Here is a 19,973-nt window from a genome sequence, read left to right as displayed (position 1 = left end):
CGTGATCCCATCAATCATACCAGCACTGATCATTCCTACCCGCACGATCCCATCATACCAGCACTGATCATTCCTACCCGCACGATCCCATCATACCAGCACTGATCATTCCTAAACGTGTGATCCCATCAATCATACCAGCACAGATCATTCCTACCCGCGCGATCCCATCAATCATACCAGCACAGATCATTCCTACCCGCGCGATCCCATCAATCATACCAGCACTGATCATTCCTACCCGCGCGATCCCATCATACCAGCACTGATCACTCCTACCCGCACGATCCCATCATACAAGCACTGATCACTCCTACCCGCACGATCCCATCATACAAGCACTGATCATTCCTACCCGCACGATCCCATCATACAAGCACTGATCACTCCTACCCGCACGATCCCATCATACAAGCACTGATCACTCCTACCCGCGCGATCCCATCATACCAGCACTGATCACTCCTACCCGCGCGATCCCATCATACCAGCACTGATCATTCCTACCCGCACGATCCCATCATACCAGCACTGATCATTCCTACCCGCACGATCCCATCATACCAGCACTGATCATTCCTACCCATGTGATCTCATCAATCATACAAGCACTGATCATTCCTAAACGTGTGATCTCATCAATCATACCAGCACTGATCATTCCTACCCACGTGATCCCATCATACCAGCACTGATCATTCCTACCCGCATGATCCCATCATACCAGCACTGATCATTCCTACCCACGTGATTCCATCATACCAGCACTGATCATTCCTACCCGCGTGATCCCATCATACCAGCACTGATCATTCCTACCCGCGTGATCCCATCATACCAGCACTGATCATTCCTACCCGCGTGATCCCATCATACCAGCACTGATCATTCCTACCCGCGTGATCCCATCATACCAGCACTGATCATTCCTAAACGGGTGATCCCATCAATCATACCAGCTGCACTCTGATTTCCCAGTGAAGTCAAAAAATAACCTTTTAATACAAACTTATTAGAGGAAATTGGCTAAAATATGCTTTATTTTCATTGGAAAGCTCTGTGATGAGAACATACATGTTACTATTGCCGGGTTTAAAGCGAACTTCCACTTTATATACGTGTAGTGGAATCCCACAAGATCACCCAGATCTACACACAACCCAAGAGGTGGCTGAGGTCACAGCGATGCGGCGCCATCACCTGACTGACCGCCCCATCACTGCCTGCTACTAGACCGGCTGTTTCACTCTCCAAAATAGCGTGGAGTAATTATAGACCTGCAATACCTGTACCGCGGGAACGCTACAAAAACCCACAGGAGCTCAAAACGCAAGCAATCATTTTGCATAGCTACTAACGGGCACTATTGCCTATTAGCAGCTTATTAGCTTCATTTGCATCTAAATGAGTCTCCCTTCCCTGTATGCAGAGAACAGCGGATGGTCTGTTATCTGCATACAGCTCCACTGTTCTACCGCAGGAAAGCAATGTTATAGGCGCTCCCGTGGAGAGTCACAGCGTTCGGTCCCTGCTATCAGCTGGCCAGCTGAATGATGGTTTTTATGCTGAACTAAAAATCGTTAGGCCAAAAAGCAAACAATGGTAGCATTTACACGGAACGATTATCGCTCAAAAGACATCGTTTGAACAAGTTTTGAGCGATAATCGTTGTGTGTAAATGGGCTTTTACCACGCTAGCTGGGAAGCAGGTCCCGCAAATGGATGTAAACTTCGCAGCAATCCTATAAGAATATTTTCCAAAAAAGGGGTTTTTAATTTTTCAAAAAATTATATTTTATATCACACACTTTTAGTAATTGTACCAACATGCAGGAAAAAGCATATCATGTTGTAAAGGGCCTATTCAGACGACTGTATATCGGCCAGGTCTTCACGCCCAGCTGATATACGGTGTCCCTCTTTGCAGGGGGAGGAGGCTGGAAGAGTCATGAGCAGTGCACTTAGCTCCGCCTCATCCCGCCCCTGTCATTGCAAATAGTGCAGAGGGTCGGAGAGGGGGTGGAGAGAGGGTGGGAGCTCAGTGCACTGCTTCCGGCTCTTCCAGCCTCCTCCCCCTGCAAAGAGGGACACCATATATCGGCCGGGCATGAATACCAGGCCAATATACGGTCGTCTGAATAAGCCTTTATACTAGATGATTGATACTATAGGAAGAAAAACAACAACACATTACTAGAAGTTATACGATACATTTTTTTGTACCCCCAAAAACGTTACCAGTTATAACTGCGGCTCGCCACGCAAAAAAAAAGCCCTCATACAGCAGTGTTGATGGAACAATAAAAAAAGCTATAGGTTATGAAGAGCGGCCATCAAAACCCAAAAAAATCATTGCGTCCCCAGGCCCACAATCAGTAAGGGGTTAAAGGGTAGTATATGGGACCAGATGAGGAAATCTTTAACCCCTTAGTGACTTGGCTTTGACCATAAGGACAACAATATTTGGGGGATTTTCATCTCCACTTTCAATAACCGTAACTTTATTCTTCCATCGACACGGTCCTAAGGGGAGCTCGTTTTTGCGGGGTGAGCTGTAGATTTTATTGGTACCATTTTTTTTTTCTGAGAACAGAGAGACAAAAAAAAATAATAATAATAATTTGTCCGCGCAAATATCACTGCAGAAAACAAATGGCGGCACGCTCTATTACTGTGCGGGGCGCAGACAACGTATTCAGCAGTTCCAAATATATATTTACAATAAATGTACAGCACTTGGTCCCGGGCTTTAATCCCAGCGATTGGTAGAATATGGTGCGAGGGATTAAAGCCTCTGCAATCAGAAGCAGGACGGTTGTCAGCAGTTTGTCACAGCTGGTTTAACCCCTTCTGCCTTCTCCTGTCTTCAGTACACAGCGCTCAATGAGTGAAACTTCAGGAGTCGGCGGTCATGTGACGGCAGAGCTGCAGGGTCCTAGAAGACCCAGATCAGCTCTGCCAGTGACTACTGTCACTACAGGGGATGTTTCCCTGTAACTGAGGCCCATATGGACGCCCCAGCTACAGGAGGAAAGGGGGAAGAGACCATGTGACTGTACCCCAGAGGTCTTACATGACATCATGGGGGGTCATAGATGGTAAAAAACATTACAGAATAAAAATATGTACAGAAAGAAGAAAATAACCCCAAACCGTCGCCGTGTGCGCCCTGTAATCCGAAACCATACATGTGTATTATATATCAAAGTGAGGAACCCGTATACTTTAAGTGTAAATAGACTAAAAAAATAACTAAAACATTAAAAAGATCTTTTGTTAGCTTTTTACCCCAATAAAACAAAAAAAAAAAAAAAAGAAGAAGAAGGGAAAAAAAGGCAGTGAAAAATATATAAAAATAAATATTACCCTATAAGTCAAAAATAATTTTGGCAGCTGAAGGAAAAAAAATGGGTCAGTGAAACCACCAGACGGGTAAAATCCCTAAAAAGTGTCGGGTCCTTCAGGTACAGATAATACGGATCGCTGTCCGTCCTGGGCGGGCCGGCAACCAATGGGGTCCCAACGGGCACACACATACGGTCCTGTTACATTTTTTTTTTTTGCAGGTGCGACTTTTCACACTTGACTGCAGCGTGCCGCGGCGGCCGGCGAGCGACCCGGCTGTACATAGCAGCCAACCGCGCCGCCTCAACAGTCCCCGACGTGTCCGCGCCAAACGTTCAAGTTGCCAAGCAGCTTGAGGGCCCAGTCAGTGCCAAGAGCCAACAGGTCGCCAGTCGCCACCGCTCCACGTGCCGATGTGAAAATAAACCCTCACCGCCTAGATCAGAGCGAACCGATGTAACGGGGCGGAGCCACTCGAGTAGGCGCAGATTCCACGCCAAATATCGCCTTATACCCTGAAAATAAGCCCCAGAAGGATTTTTCAGGGTTTTGAGGCTGTCTGACGGGTCGGAGCCGCCGGCGGACATATAGAGAGCCGCGCACCAAATCACTCCGCTTTTCACCCAAAAATCGTAAACGGTCGTGTGAATAAAGCCTCATTGAGCCCCGCGGCACCGGCCACCATCAGCTCCGCCAGGGGGGGGTAAAGCCCGTCTAGAAGCACAACCCCCTGCCCCCTCTAACACCCCCTTCCCGGCCTCCCGTGCCTCCTCTGTCGTCCCCCCCGGCCTTGGACCGGCCCTGACTGATAACTCCACAGCGCTGTGTAACAACTTCTGCCCCGGAGCGGGCGGACTACAAGTCCCAGCGTGTCACCGCACTCTCCCTACGTCACTGACGTGCCCTCCGGACGATGACGCCATGCTGTGACGTCACTCACCTGCGGCTGCACCGTGCTGCTGAGCGAGAACATGGCGTCCGAACCGAGGGGAGTCCGCCCGGCTCTCTTCCCCTCCGGCCACTCGGCTGCAACCCGGCGTGATGTAACAAAGGTGACCCGGATAACCCGGCAGCCAGGAACTTCCGGGGCGGGACACCACTTCCGGCCCGGCCGCGGTAACCATGGCGACCGGCTGTGCTGCTCCCATAGTGCCAAACTTCAGTGTGATATAGATATATGCCCCCGGGTTGGCTGGTGGAGGAGTGGGCAGTAATAGGCTGATGTGCCCCCGGGCTCTCCTCCTCCTGAAGGACATTTCTGGCTTTTCTGTCAGGAAACGAGCTTCTTTTTAGGGATAAAAAACTGTGAATCTGTGAACAAACTGTAAACTTACCATTTTTGTGCGCCCTCCGCTGCGGGGTCAGATGCTGCCATCGTGGAGCGAGAGGCGGCGGCGAGAGTCTTTACAGGCGGCGGTCGGTGGCGACATTTCTCTTTAGCTGCGGGTTATTTAGCATACTAGGCCAATTTGGCGCAGATTTATCACAACTCTGTATGGGACGTTCACACGGAGCGGAAATACTGCGGACCAAACTGCGGCAAAATCTGCAGCGTTCACACATCAAAAACGGATGTGCAGCTGCTGTCAGCCCACGGCGCTCATCACACATCCGCTGCTGCCGCCGGTCGGGTGATGTGGGAGCGGGCTGCCTGTCGCCAGGGGGAAAGATGGCGGGGTGCGCTGCGAGGAGCGACGCTGATGGCAGTTGCGGATCTGCAGCTAAATCCGAGTCAGAATCCACACCGACGCTGCAGATTTACAAACTGTTTTTGATTTGGAACTCCTGCGGATTTTCCCGCTCCACGCGGACGCGCTCTCAGGCCGCCATCACGCTCACTGCCTCTTACCTCGATTAACGCAGCGTCCCGAGCCAACCGCAGTACAGCGCTGATTTCATGGGGCCTCGCAGACCAGCACTGTGGCGTTTCTAATGCGGTGATTTTCGAGCGCTGTCTTTTCTCTTTTAACGCAGCGCATCGCTTGTCACAATAATGGCGTACGGAAAAAATACTGTCAAATACTTTACAATGCGTGCCAAGATGCCGCTCAAAATCGCGGTAAAATGCCACAATTTCGAGCCTCGTTTTCTGAACGCACGTGCGAGAGAGGCCCTAGGCTAATTTAACACAAGTGACTGCGATATCCGTCCGCGACACTCTGCCCAATATGGCGCTCGCCAATGTGCAATTTCCCCATGGATGTGAGTCTGTTTTGCATCACTTGGGGTAAGTAACGACCCTCCGGAGGAGCTGGTGGCGGAGGATCGCGGAGTGTTTGCCATTGTTTTCAGTGGGAGACCTCGCATCACACTTGCGGACCCCTCAGACGCGCTGTGATGCTTTGCCCGCCCCATTGAAAACAATGGCTGATGCGAGAGCACACCCAAAGATGGGACATGCCGCCATTCTTCTCTGACATCGCGAAGTGGGAAAAATCACTCGTGTATGACGCCATTCAAAGGAATATTTGGTATCTAGCAACACACAAATCTCACGCGAGATCCACGACCGCGCCAAACCGCCCGTAGTCCGCCTTCACATGACGCCTGAACATCTGCGGAATTTCTGTGGCGTTTCTGTAGATGGGCGGAGTTACAAGCTTTGCAGAAATCGCAGCTTTTTTTGTTGCACAATTTGAACACATAATTGCGTCTTTGTGCGCGGATTTTCCGCTGCAGAACGGGTTCCGGTTTTGTGATCTGGTATTTCCGGCTAACTTTATTAACAAAATCCATAAACGCGGATTTTCAAGCAAATTCCGAGCGTTTCTCTAGCGAGGAACAATATTCCATTTGCAGATTATGGTGCGCTTTTTATGTTTTCCATTGATCTCCGTGGCGAACATCCGCGCATTTTCCACAACATAAGCAGGCACGCAGCAGATCTGTAAACTGCAGCGTTTTTCAAATTTCATGCTTTTCCATAGAAGAAATGAACTGTCAGGTGTAAAGATTTTTTGAATCCCCACCGTTAGCGAAAAATCCGCAGTGTTTACTGTCTTCGTGAAGGCGTCCTTGTTGCCCCTGGCAACCAATTACAGCGCAGCGGCTTTCATTTTACCGAGCATGCGAAAGGGGGCTTATTACCCTGAAACGCGCCGCGTCTCCACACCTCCGTATGCTGCATGTCGTCCTTTGTTTTAAACAAATCTCCTCGTTGGTAACCTCAGGGGCTTCTGCCCACGGACGGATATTTGCTGTGGAATCCGCGACAGGCATCTGCACCGCGGATCCGTAACATGTAGGGCTCATAGCATGCTATGGGAAAATCGATTCTTCCTGCACACTTGGGGAAACTAATTGCGGTTTCCGCAAGCAGAGGAAAAATCGCACCATGCTCCATTTCTCAGTGGATTCTGCGTGGACGGCGTCCATTGAAGTCATTGGGAGCCGTCCGATCAGCGGCTCTTCTGCAATGTAATTGGTAGCATGTGGTGTGATGCTGCCACCGAATGGGAAATGCGATCCAAGGGCATGCCTAAAAAAATAATGCGCCGCGGTTTGTTTCTCACATTGAGGTGCGATGCGATGTGGAAAAAAATTGCTCCTGTTTACACATTGAAAAGAGCGGGGTTCATATCCGTGCGTCTCGCAATGCACAAATCTCGCACGATTTTCTCTGTCATGTGAAAATGACCTAAAGGGATTGAGCACGTAGGGATGTTTTACGCGGACGGAAAATCATTCAGGATCTCGCTAATCGCGATTATCGGTCAGACTAAATGTTTGAGCGACTGAATGACGGACAATGAATTGGTCTGTTAATTTTCTGCGCACATTAAAGCCTTATCAGACGGGCGTTTTTTTTGCGCGATTTGCGGATCGCATGACGGATGCGCATCCGCAAATCGCGTGACCGGTGCCCGAAAATCTGCTCCTAGCCGCGTTTCATTAGAAACGGGCCGGAGCTGTCCAGCGCATTGCATTCAATGGAGCCGGCAATACAGCCGGCTCCATTGAAAGCAATGCGCTGCGGTCGAATGTGGGATAAATTGTCGGGAAGGGCTTAAATATATAAGCCCTTCCCTGCAATTCATCCAGAAATGTGTAAAAATAAAAAATATATATATACTCACCTGCTCCCGGCAGACGGAGTTCCGCGCGGCCGGCCTGCAGTGGGTGTGAAGGGGGTGTGACTCAGACCTGCCCCCTGATTGGCTCAGCGCTGAGTCTGACTCACACCCCCTTCACACCCACTGCAGGCCGGCCGCGCGGAACTCCGTCTGCCGGGACAAGGTAAGTATATATATATTTTTTTATTTTAACACATTTCTGGATGAATTGCAGGGAAGGGCTTATATATTTAAGCCCTTCCCGACAATTCACCCCGCGATCGCCGGCAGCCCATTGCATTCAGTGGAACCTGCTGTATTGCCGGCTCCATTGAATTCAATGGGAAAACATCGTTCTTCTCTGCCACAGCTGTTACAGCTGTGGCAGAGGAGAATGATTTGTCTTCTATATGTTCTTAATGGGGTCAGCGCTGCTGCCGCCGGCCCCACTGAGCGCATATAGAGAAGAGAACAGGAATCGCAGATCGCAGATAGGTGCGATCTGCGATTTCTGTTCTATAATTTATCGGACGAGCGCATAAAAAACGCTCATGTGTCCGAATGAAAAATGGAAAGAAAATTCACAGAAAGATGAAAAAAATCACATGAAAATTAAATGAAAAGTCAGACTGATTTTTCAAACCAAAAAGAAAGCTGCTGGTGTGTAAACAGACAATGTGAGGCGGGATGTCCGTGTGCTGACCGATGCGGGCGGGATGTCCGTGTGCTGACCCATGCGGGCGGGATGTCCGTGTGCTGACCCATGCGGGCGGGATGTCCGTGTGCTGACCCATGCGGGCGGGATGTCCGTGTGCTGACCCATGCGGGCGGGATGTCCGTGTGCTGACCGATGCGGGCGGGATGTCCGTGTGCTGACCGATGCGGGCGGGATGTCCGTGTGCTGACCGATGCGAGCCGGAATGTCCGTGTGCTGACCCATGCGAGGCAGGATGTCCGTGTGCTGACCAATGCAGGCGGGATGTCCATGTGCTGACCGATGCAGGCGGGATGTCCGTGTGCTGACCGATGCAGGCGGGATGTCCGTGTGCTGACCGATGCAGGCGGGATGTCCGTGTGCTGACCGATGCGAGCCGGAATGTCCGTGTGCTGACCGATGCGAGCCGGAATGTCCGTGTGCTGACCGATGAGACACAAGATGTCCATGTGCTGACTGATGCGAGGTGGAATGTCCGTGTGCTGAATAATGTGAGGCAGGATGTCCGTGTGCTGACCGATGTGACACGGGAGGTCTGTATGCTGACCGATGTGAGGCGGGTTGTCCGTGTGCTGACCGATGCGAGGCAGAATATCCGTGTGCTGACCGATGTGACACGGGATGTTCGTGTGCTGACCGATGTGACACGGGATGTCCTTGTGCTGACCGATGTGACATGGGATGTCCTTGTGCTGACCGATGTGACACGGGATGTCCTTGTGCTGACCGATGTGACACGGGATGTCCATATGCTGACCGATGTGACACGGGATGTCCTTGTGCTGACCGATGTGACATGGGATGTCCGTATGCTGACCGATGTGACACGGGATGTCCGTATGCTGACCGATGTGACACGGGATGTCCTTGTGCTGACCGATGTGACATGGGATGTCCGTATGCTGACCGATGTGACACGGGATGTCCTTGTGCTGATCGATGTGACACGGGATGTCCGTATGCTGACCGATGTGACACGGGATGTCCTTGTGCTGATCGATGTGACATGGGATGTCCGTATGCTGACCGATGTTAGGCGGGATGTCCGTGTGCTGACCGATGCGACGCGGGATGTCTGTGTGCTGACTGATGCGACGCAGGATGGCCGTGTGCTGACCGAAGTAAGGCGGGATGTCCGTGTGCTGACCGATGCATCCTTAGGCTGCTCTTCCACGGGTGATCTGGATTACGCATGCATAGGCTCGCAGCGGAATCCGTCTCTGATCCCGGCCGGTGACTCCGGATACCTTCGCCTTTCTGTATTGCGGATGACCGTGGATGCTTGCCTATGAACATGCGCAGTACAGATGTTCTGTAATCATTGTTTTTCCGTCGCCCTCGCTAGGCGTTGATGCAAGTCCCCGCGGCCTATTGTGGATGAGCTGCGGATTAGTCAATGGAAGCCGTCTGTGTGGATTCCACAGAAAAATAGAACTTGCTCCGGTTTTAAATCCACTTGCGGAAATTGCAATCGCTGTCCGCCCATCTGAGTATATATGCAAATGCTCTATTTTTTCAATGTGTGCGGAATACCGCGATCATCCGTTGCGGTGACGATTACGGATTACGCAAATTCAAATCTGGTTGTGCGAGACCGACCATAAACTGGAGAAAGGAAGAAAAGTTGCAGAAAAGTGGCATGAAAGCTCCCAGCATGATGGATCCCTCCTGCGGGACGGATCTGGATCAAGGGGGGCAGCTGTGTATATTGGGGCGTGTTCACACAGCAGACTTTGATGCGTTTTTTCTGCTCCCCTTTCCATTGAAGGGGTGAATTCTGCTGTGGATCAGCACCAAAATCCATGTTGTGCGACTTTTATGCGGTTTTTGAACACGGATTTTAGTGTGCACTTTCTACTATGCACGCTGCTGGTATGTAAGCAGTTGGCTGACCGCAAGCGACGTTCCTCCAGTAATCAGTCGCTGACTATGCTCGACTTCTGCGGAAAAACACAGCAGTTTTCAAAAGCAAACATGTAGGCAGCTGCCCTCAGTAAAGATGGCCGTCGCCAGCCAGACAGAGGCGTGGTTAAAGAGAACTCTTCACAGTAATTGGTCGCTATTCCTTCTTCCGACGTCCAGGCCTGAATGCTAGAAGATTATTGGTGGGGAAGACTAGTGACGTAAAGTGAAGGCGCGGCTCCCGTTTAAACGGCCGCGGCGGCGACGCCGAGGTCTTACCTGGGCACATAGACAGCGGAGTCAACGGCGACATGGGGGTGGTGGGAGCGGCGGAGGATTCCGACGTGTGCGGGGAGAAGAAGTTCGTGGTGCCGCAGCCGCCCTCCATCGAGGACTTCACCATCGTGAAGCCTATCAGCCGCGGAGCCTTCGGGAAGGTGTATCTGGCCCGCAGGAAGAACAACAGCAGGCTGTTCGCCGTGAAGGTGAGACGTGTAATGTGTAGGGCATGCTGAGACTTGTAGTGCAGGTGGGGAGATCCTCCAGTGGTTGCTGCAGGCTGCCCGACACTTGAGTGGTGGAAATACTACAATTCCCAGCATGCTCCACCTGCTTCTGACTATGAAGGCATGCTGGGAGTTGTAGTCCTTGCAGTAACTTGTTTGCTGCCCCATCGGCAAGTCCTAAATCCTGTAACCGAGTTATTGGAGCGATACGTGACCGTGCGAAATATACCGTCCGTATCCACGGCCGCGGGATGTAAAGATACGCTGACCGTGCGGAATATACCGTCCGTATCCACGGCCGCGGGATGTAGCGATACGCTGACCGTGCGGAATATACCATCCGTATCCACGGCCGCGGGATGTAGCGGTACGCTGACCGTGCGGAATATACCGTCCGTATCCACGACCGCGGGATGTAAAGATACGCTGACCGTGCGGAATATACCATCCGTATCCACGACCGCGGGATGGAGCGATACGCTGACCGTGCGGAATATACCGTCCGTATCTACGGCCGCGGGATGTAGCGGTACGCTGACCGTGCGGAATATACCGTCCGTATCCACGGCCGCGGGATGTAAAGATACGCTGACCGTGCGGAATATACCGTCCGTATCCACGGCCGCGGGATGTAGCGATACGCTGACCGTGCGGAATATACCGTCCGTATCCACGGCCGCGGGATGTAAAGATACGCTGACCGTGCGGAATATACCGTCCGTATCCACGGCCGCGGGATGTAGCGATACGCTGACCGTGCGGAATATACCGTCCGTATCCACGACCGCGGGATGTAAAGATACGCTGACCGTGCGGAATATACCGTCCGTATCCACGACCGCGGGATGTAAAGATACGCTGACCGTGCGGAATATACCGTCCGTATCCACGACCGCGGGATGGAGCGATACGCTGACCGTGCGGAATATACCATCCGTATCCACGGCCGCGGGATGTAGCGATACGCTGACCGTGCGGAATATACCATCCGTATCCACGGCCGCGGGATGTAGCGGTACGCTGACCGTGCGGAATATACCGGCCGTATCCACGACCGCGGGATGTAGCGATACGCTGACCGTGCGGAATATACCATCCGTATCCACGGCCGCGGGATGTAGCGGTACGCTGACCGTGCGGAATATACCGTCCGTATCCACGACCGCGGGATGTAAAGATACGCTGACCGTGCGGAATATACCATCCGTATCCACGACCGCGGGATGGAGCGATACGCTGACCGTGCGGAATATACCGTCCGTATCTACGGCCGCGGGATGTAGCGGTACGCTGACCGTGCGGAATATACCGTCCGTATCCACGGCCGCGGGATGTAAAGATACGCTGACCGTGCGGAATATACCGTCCGTATCCACGGCCGCGGGATGTAGCGATACGCTGACCGTGCGGAATATACCGTCCGTATCCACGGCCGCGGGATGTAGCGATACGCTGACCGTGCGGAATATACCGTCCGTATCCACGGCCGCGGGATGTAGCGATACGCTGACCGTGCGGAATATACCGTCCGTATCCACGGCCGCGGGATGTAGCGATACGCTGACCGTGCGGAATATACCGTCCGTATCCACGACCGCGGGATGTAAAGATACGCTGACCGTGCGGAATATACCGTCCGTATCCACGACCGCGGGATGTAAAGATACGCTGACCGTGCGGAATATACCGTCCGTATCCACGACCGCGGGATGGAGCGATACGCTGACCGTGCGGAATATACCATCCGTATCCACGGCCGCGGGATGTAGCGATACGCTGACCGTGCGGAATATACCATCCGTATCCACGGCCGCGGGATGTAGCGGTACGCTGACCGTGCGGAATATACCGTCCGTATCCACGACCGCGGGATGTAAAGATACGCTGACCGTGCGGAATATACCGTCCGTATCTACGGCCGCGGGATGTAGCGATACGCTGACCGTGCGGAATATACCATCCGTATCCACGGCCGCGGGATGTAGCGATACGCTGACCGTGCGGAATATACCGTCCGTATCTACGGCCGCGGGATGTAGCGGTACGCTGACCGTGCGGAATATACCATCCGTATCCACGGCCGCGGGATGTAAAGATACGCTGACCGTGCGGAATATACCGTCCGTATCCACGGCCGCGGGATGTAGAGATACGCTGACCGTGCGGAATATACCAGCCGTATCCACGGCCGCGGGATGTAGCGGTACGCTGACCGTGCGGAATATACCGGCCGTATCCACGACCGCGGGATGGAGCGATACGCTGACCGTGCGGAATATACCATCCGTATCCACGGCCGCTGGATGTAGCGGTACGCTGACCGTGCGGAATATACCGTCCGTATCCACGACCGCGGGATGGAGCGATACGCTGACTGTGCGGAATATACCGTCCGTATCTACGGCCGCGGGATGTAGAGATACGCTGACCGTGCGAAATATACCGTCCTTATCCACGGCCGCGGGATGTAGCGATACGCCATCCTGCGCCGGCCGCACTCGCACTGCGTTTGGGTCTCTGGAGAGAAGCTGGAATTAAAGGGATGGGCTTTTCTCCCCCGTTGATTTCCATAGGCTCCCGGCTCCGTTCCGTCAGGTTTTCAGACTTTAAAAGAAAAATTTAGTATGGAAAAACAACTGCAGACCGCGCTGCAAGAGCCGCATAACCTTAACTGCGCGTGTGCCAGTCGGCGCTTCAGCTGGCACATTCGCATCAGAGGAGACTGTCATCGCCATAGCAACAATAGGGCGTCCTCTGTATTGCACATATGCCGGTTGGCACTTCGGCTGGCACAGTCTTGGAAGAGAAGACGCCAGACAGATAAGCTGGGGTCACCGGACGGGCACTGGGTTGAACTCTGCTGCGGGGTCCGCCCTGCCGCTGTGCAGGCGGCCTAAGGCCACGGTCACACAGGGCGGATTCCCGACGGAAATGTCGCAGTTTAGCCGCTCGCTCTTCCGCTGTGGCTGGCGCTCCCATAGAGGAGAGCGCGGCCGCAGCGGGAAAAAAGACATGCTGCGGTCGGCAAATCCGCGCCGCAGCAGCGGCTTCTGTCAACTTGGCCGCAGCAGATTTGCCGTCCCGTGTGGACGAGATTCCTGAGAAATCTCGTCCACATGGCTGGCTAATCCCGGGATTAGCGGCCGCATGTGGATTTGCCGTGGTGAAATTCCGCACGGAATCTCCGCGGGAAATCCGGCCTGTGTGAACCCAGCCTCATGTCCACGGGGAAAATCAGGCCCGCTCCGGATTCTCCATGTAGAATCCGTAGCGGGTCCCTCCTGCCCCGCGGACATGAGGCATAAAAATAAGAATAAACTTACCTCCCGCCCGCTTCGGATCTTCCCTTCGCCGCGGCCTCATCTTCTCTGCGTCGCGGCCGGATCTTCTTTCTTCGGCCCGGCGGATGCAATCATCCATACTCTGTACTATGTTATCCACTTGTGATAAATAAAGTGAAGTTAAATTAACCTATATCACCAAGAACAGTTCATCGGGGGAGGGGAGCGGGGGTCTGCCATTGGGGTCCCTGCTGATGGGGCTTCCGTCCATACGGGCAGCGTTGTACACTCACTTTCACTTCCATGTGACTGAGCTGATCCTGTGCTGTGTGATGAACATGACGGCGCTGGGGGGAGGGCGGATCGCTGGTTCAGTCCTGGAATCTCCTTTAAAGGGAATGTGTTACAGAAAACGACCCGTTCATGAGTGAGGTTTTTTGTTAAAGACCTTTTTTTGGTGTATTTTAAAATCTTGAAGTTTGTCTGTTAAAGAAGAAAACCATCCTAAAGTCCTGCAGTTCTCTCAGCGGCCACTAGAGCTAATAATGGTCTGAGACTTCCTGATCTGTAGAGTAAAGGCCCATTTAGACACGATTATCTTTTGAGTGATAATTGTTGTGCGCTTTTTTACAGCACAACGTGATCGCTCAAATGTTGAGTGATCATCTTGCGCTCTGAGCGGGGGATGCAGAAAAGTGGGGCCTCCTGTCTTCTGCATTTATACAGCCAAGCGCTCCGAATGGAGGATGCAAGAGATTGCTCTGTTCTTCATACCCGAGCCTGTGTTCAGGGAGCGCGATACAGCTGAAGCAATAGTATCAGCTGTATCCTGCTGTTACTTCCTGGTAAGGCTGATTGTCAGCACGCTGAAAGACAACGATGAGCAACCGCTTAACGAAAACTGCACAATGTCAGTGCAGTTACACACAACGATTATCGCTCGAAAGACGGCTTTTGCGCAATAATCGTGGTCTAAATGGGCCTTAACCTTCTCAACTGTAATCCCATTTCATCACAGGCAGGATTATGCTGAGGAGACGCCTACATATAGATAACACAGGAGCCACCATTCACAATAGTCACAGCTCACCTCCTCCCCTCCCTGTACAGACAGGATTACACTGAGAGGAGACAACTATATATAGATAACACAGGAGCCACCATTCACAATAGTCACAGCTCACCTCCTCCCCTCCCTGTACAGACAGGATTACACTGAGAGGAGACAACTATATATAGATAACACAGGAGCCACCATTCACAATAGTCACAGCTCACCTCCTCCCCTCCCTGCACAGACAGGATTACACTGAGAGGAGACACCTATATATAGATAACACAGGACCCACCATTCACAATAGTCACAGCTCCCCTCCCTGCACAGACAGAATTAAACTGAGGTGACACTTATATATAGATAACACAGGACCCACCATTCACAATAGTCACAGCTCACCTCCTCACCTCCCTGTACAGACAGGATTACACTGAGGTGACACTTATATAAAGAGAACACAGGAGCCACAGTTAACAATAGATAATGTCACAGTTCACCTCCTCCCCTCCCATGCCCAGAACTCTCTCCCACAGGAGTGCATTGGTCTCCTGTCTATTGTGTGAACTGCCCCTGACTAGAGATGAGCAAGTATACTCGCTAAAGGCAATTGCTCGAGCGAGCATTGCCTTTAGTGAGTACCTGCCCCGCTCGAGATGAAAGGTTCGGGTGCCGGCGCGGGGGAGCGGTGAGTAGCGGCTGTCAGCAGGAGGGAGAGAGAGATCTCCCCTCCGTTCCGCCCCGCTCTCCCCCCCCCAGCTCCCTGCCCGCCGCCGGCAGCCAAACCTTTCCTCTCGAGCGGGCAGGTACTCGCTAAGGGCAATGCTCGCTCGAGCAATTGCCTTTAGCGAGTATACTTGCTCATCTCTACCCCTGACGTTGCTGGAAAGCCTCTCCTAGAATGGCTACTGACTGGGGTTCAGTTCTCGACTACTTAATGCTGCGTTTCTCGCTCCTCTGATAAATATTACGGAACGGACGCGACGCTGTTGGCGCAATTGTATTTTTTAATGAGCTTTGTGTCCTTTTTGCAGGTGGTGAAGAAGGCCGACATGATTAATAAGAACATGGTGCATCAGGTTCAAGCGGAGAGGGACGCTCTCGCCCTAAGTAAAAGCCCATTTATTGTCCACCTGTATTACTCTCTGCAGTCAGCCAACAATATCTACCTGGTGAGCCCCTCCCCCCGACTCCCCGCTGTCCCTCAAGGTTCTTGCTCTACAAGTTTTACGGGTGTTTGTAAAGAACTTTGTGGAAGTCTTTCCGTATTCCGACGCTGTTGATATTCTTGATCTCCTCCTGCTGATCCCACGTTACCTTGTATTATAATCCAGAGCTGTAATCACAATGCTGCTAGTTGTCGTGGGAAGCTGCCATCACTTAGGCCGGCTGCACACGAGCGTGACGGGCTCCGCCGCGGAATATTCCGTGGCAAAGCCCGTCACGGCGCCCCCCAGAGACCCCATACTTACCAGCGGATCCGGTGTCTTCGCTCCCGCATGACGCTTCCCCGCCCACTGCCGCCGCGTCATATGACGCGGCGGCGGTAGGCGGGAAAGCGTTTTCACGCTATCTTCCGCTGTGCTGTGAACGGATGGCTTACATTGACTGCAATGGAAGCCATCAGCGCGTACACCCGCGGCAAATAGAGCATGCCGCGGGTGAGGACGGGAGATTTCACGGTGCGGAATTCCGCGGTGGAATTCCACACCGTGTGCATTGAGCTATTAGGTTCAATAGAACCTAATAGCTGCGGGCAACGCAGCGGATTTTCGCCGCAAATTACGCGGCGTAAATCCGTTCATGGGAAGGAGGCCTTATTGTCAGACACCCCAGCAGCTCCTGTAATGCAGCGAGCTTCGCTTTATTGGATCACTCTAGTGCCGTGTGTAGATGCAACTCTTCCCAGACTGGGAATCGCCGGCTAACCCTTTGGAGTACCGCGATTCAGCAAGGAATGCTGGGAAATCTGCGTCTATCGCCGGGGCGGAGGTGCAGCCGCAAATTCCACAGCATTTCTGCATCCAAAACCGTTAAAATCTCCACCATTGATACAGATTGTGATGGTGTGCGCGCCCCTCCCAAGTCTTCGGCACCTCCTTCACCCGCTACCTGGCGGCCTCTAGTGAGCGCAGCGCCGCTGGTCAGGTGATACGGAAATGATCAGTGGCCACCGGGTGAAGGAGGCGCTGACAGCCGAGCGCAAATATATCCGTGTGAATGAGCGCGTATCAACAGCCCTTTGAAGGCAACCAGAATGCTGATATGGCCCTTGGTGAAGATGAGTGTGATGCCCCCTGCTGTAGATGCCATGTGGGTGATGATGAATGCGGGCAGCGAGTTGTGCGGGCGCAACGGGTTGTGTACGTGATCATTGGTGTCTTCTACCAGGTGATGGAATATCTCATCGGTGGCGATGTCAAGTCTCTCCTGCACATCTACGGTTACTTTGATGAAGATATGGCGGTTAAATACATTTCTGAGGTCGCTTTGGCTCTTGACTACTTGCACAGACACGGAATAATCCACAGGTAATTTACGTTCCGCCGCCAAGATAGTCAGCAGAAGGGGTGGTCAAGGGGTACCGATGGGCTAGCATGACAGCCTGAAAGCCTACGGAAGGTTCCCCATAGCTGCCGCCACGCATAGATGCCTTTCAAGTTCCGTGACCACATTAAAAACTCAATATATAGTGCAATACTAAAGTACTGCAGTATATAGTATGATCAGGCAAATAAATGCAAGTTCAATACCCTGTGGGGACTAAATAAGTGTGACTTTAAGTAAAAAAAAATTTATCAAGATTTTATTTTATTTTTTATTTTATTTATTTTTTTTTTAATCTTGGCTCCCAAAAAATTTGAATAGAGTGATCAAAAATGTGTGTAACCCAAAATGCTGGTAATAAAAAATTACAGCTCGCTCCACGAAAAGAACAACCCTTTCACAGCCCATTTGATGAAACAATGAGGCACAGGTCTCAGAATACGGCAACGGAAAGCAATTTTTGCTCAAGAAATTTTTTATTTTTTTTTTACCTTTTTAGGATGGATTCAGACGACCGTATATCGGCTTGGTTTTCACGCCGAGCTGATATACTGTGTCCTTGTCTGCAGGGGGGGAGGAGAATGGAAGAGCCAGGAGCAGGAACTGAGCTCCCGCCCCTCGCCACTATTTGCAATGGGAGGGGCGGAGCTAAGCGCCAGGACTTAGCTCCGCCCTGTCTCGCCCCCTCCTAATGCAAATAGTGGCAAGGGGCGGAGAGGGGGCGGGAGCTCAGTTCCTGCTACTGGCTCTTCCATGCCCCCCCTCCTGCAGACAAGGACACCGTATATCGGCTCGGCATGAAAACCAAGCCGATATATGATCATCTGAATCCACCCTTATAAAGGGAAACCACAATAGAATCTTGTCATCGCCATAATCATACTGATCCGCCATTTTTACTGCACTGTAAATGCAATAAGAAAATGAAACCCACCAAAAATGGCGCAGTCGTGTTTTTTTGTTTGTTTTTTTTTGTGTACAATTTCTCCCCACTTTAAATGTAAGACTTCTGTACATTAAATTGCACCATTTAAAATCCGACTCGTCCCGCCATTAACAAGCCTCATACAGTTACGTATGGAAACAGGTTATGGCTCTTGGAGGGCAGGGACCAAAAAATAAAGTGATGTCTGGTCCTGGAGGGGTTAACATGGTTTGTGTTTTTTGCAGGGACCTTAAACCAGACAACATGCTGATCTCAAACGAGGGTCACATTAAGCTGACGGACTTCGGACTCTCCAAAGTCACTCTTAAAAGAGGTTGGTGTAAAGGCCCATTTAGACACGGCGATCTTTTGAGCGATAATCGTGTTCTTTACAGCGCAGGGTGATCCCTCAAACATTGAGCGATCACCCTGCGCTCCGAGCTGCGGATGCAGAAGACAAGCGGGGGTGCTTGTCTTCTGCATCCAGCTGTTCTCTGCTCGGAGCGCCTGGCTGTTATACAGCTGAGCGCTCCGTGCGGGGTATGGAGAACACAGCTGGACCGCTCTGTTCTTCATCACCAGCCTGTGTTCAGGGAGCGGGATACAGCTGAAACAATAGTATCAGCTGTATCCCGCTGTGAATCCCTGATCAGGCTCATCGTCAGCACACTGAAAGATCAGCGATGGCTTCACGAAAACTGCAGGATGTCAGTGCAGTTATACACAACGATTATCGCTCAAGACGGCCTTTGGGCGATAATTTTTGTGTCTAAATAGGCCTTAAGTGTGGTTGGACCTCCTTTACCGCATCATGGTAGCAATTGGAACTTGGACACTTGAAGTGACGCTCCAGTCTCAAACCAAGATGGCCGCACCACTTAGACTACGGAAGTACAGTGTGACGCTGCAGGATGCTTTGATTGGTCAGTGCTGCTCATATCAAACAAAGGGCTTGTCCAGGGTCAGAAAATACATGGTTGTCTTCCAAAAACGGCGCCACATCTGTCTACAGTTAGTAATGCAGTTCTGTCTCACTTCAATGGATATGAGCTGTAGTTCCATAGTCAACCCAAGGACAGGAGTGGCGCTGTTAACTGTAAGTACTGTGAACATACAGTGCTTGGTCCCGGGCTTTATTCCTGGCGGGGGCAGGGGAATTGAATTGGGAAGGGTTGCAGGGATTTCTGTTGTTCTGGGGTTGATGTTTAGTCTGAGCCGTCCTGGCAGACTTGTGACTAGATTGGGTTTAGCGTTTTCTCACAGGCTCCCGGCGCCCTGCACAGTCTGGTAACGTGAAGGCCTACGCGCTGCAACAGGCAGCGAGGTGTCCGAACGTATCTCGCTGTGCGCCGGCGGTCCTCGGGGTTTCATATACAAGTCGTTACATTGTAGTCTGTTTTGTGTTGGACTTCATGTTGCACTTTTGTCCTTTCAGAGATTAATATGATCGATATTCTTACGACTCCTTCAATGGCCAAACCCAACCGCGATTACTTCCGCACGCCGGGACAAGTCCTGTCGCTCATCAGCTCGCTGGGCTTCGTAAGTGTTTCCGACAACGCAACGTCTGAGGCGAACGAATACATCGCCATATGTTGTGGTCGACTTAAAGGGAATGGGGTGGGCAGCGTTGGTCTCGGGTGGGG

The 19,973-nt window shown here is 51.9% G+C and overlaps 2 protein-coding genes across 3 annotated transcripts in view; one reads left to right on the top strand and one right to left on the bottom strand.

Moving 5' to 3' along the window:
• Positions 1–4,426, bottom strand: part of YME1L1 (YME1 like 1 ATPase) — a 42,079-nt gene extending 37,653 nt beyond the window's left edge. The window contains exon 1 of the mRNA XM_066585267.1: positions 4,286–4,426. Coding sequence (XP_066441364.1) covers positions 4,286–4,318 — 33 coding nt within the window. The 5' untranslated portion in view covers positions 4,319–4,426. The remainder of the gene's footprint in view (positions 1–4,285) is intronic.
• Positions 4,427–10,254: 5,828 nt separating this feature from the next.
• MASTL (microtubule associated serine/threonine kinase like) overlaps positions 10,255–19,973 on the top strand; it is a 30,364-nt gene continuing 20,645 nt past the window's right edge. For both annotated transcript variants that reach the window (XM_066585493.1, XM_066585492.1), the window contains exons 1-5: positions 10,255–10,499; positions 15,890–16,027; positions 17,247–17,386; positions 18,573–18,661; positions 19,763–19,869. In XM_066585493.1, coding sequence (XP_066441590.1) covers positions 10,326–10,499; positions 15,890–16,027; positions 17,247–17,386; positions 18,573–18,661; positions 19,763–19,869 — 648 coding nt within the window. In that variant the 5' untranslated portion in view covers positions 10,255–10,325. The remainder of the gene's footprint in view (positions 10,500–15,889; positions 16,028–17,246; positions 17,387–18,572; positions 18,662–19,762; positions 19,870–19,973) is intronic.

This window comes from Eleutherodactylus coqui, chromosome 12, assembly GCF_035609145.1.
Source record: "Eleutherodactylus coqui strain aEleCoq1 chromosome 12, aEleCoq1.hap1, whole genome shotgun sequence".
NCBI lineage: Eukaryota > Metazoa > Chordata > Amphibia > Anura > Eleutherodactylidae > Eleutherodactylus > Eleutherodactylus coqui.
The sequence above is the reverse complement of the archived record's forward strand: the minus strand, read 5'-3'. Positions and strand labels throughout refer to the sequence as shown.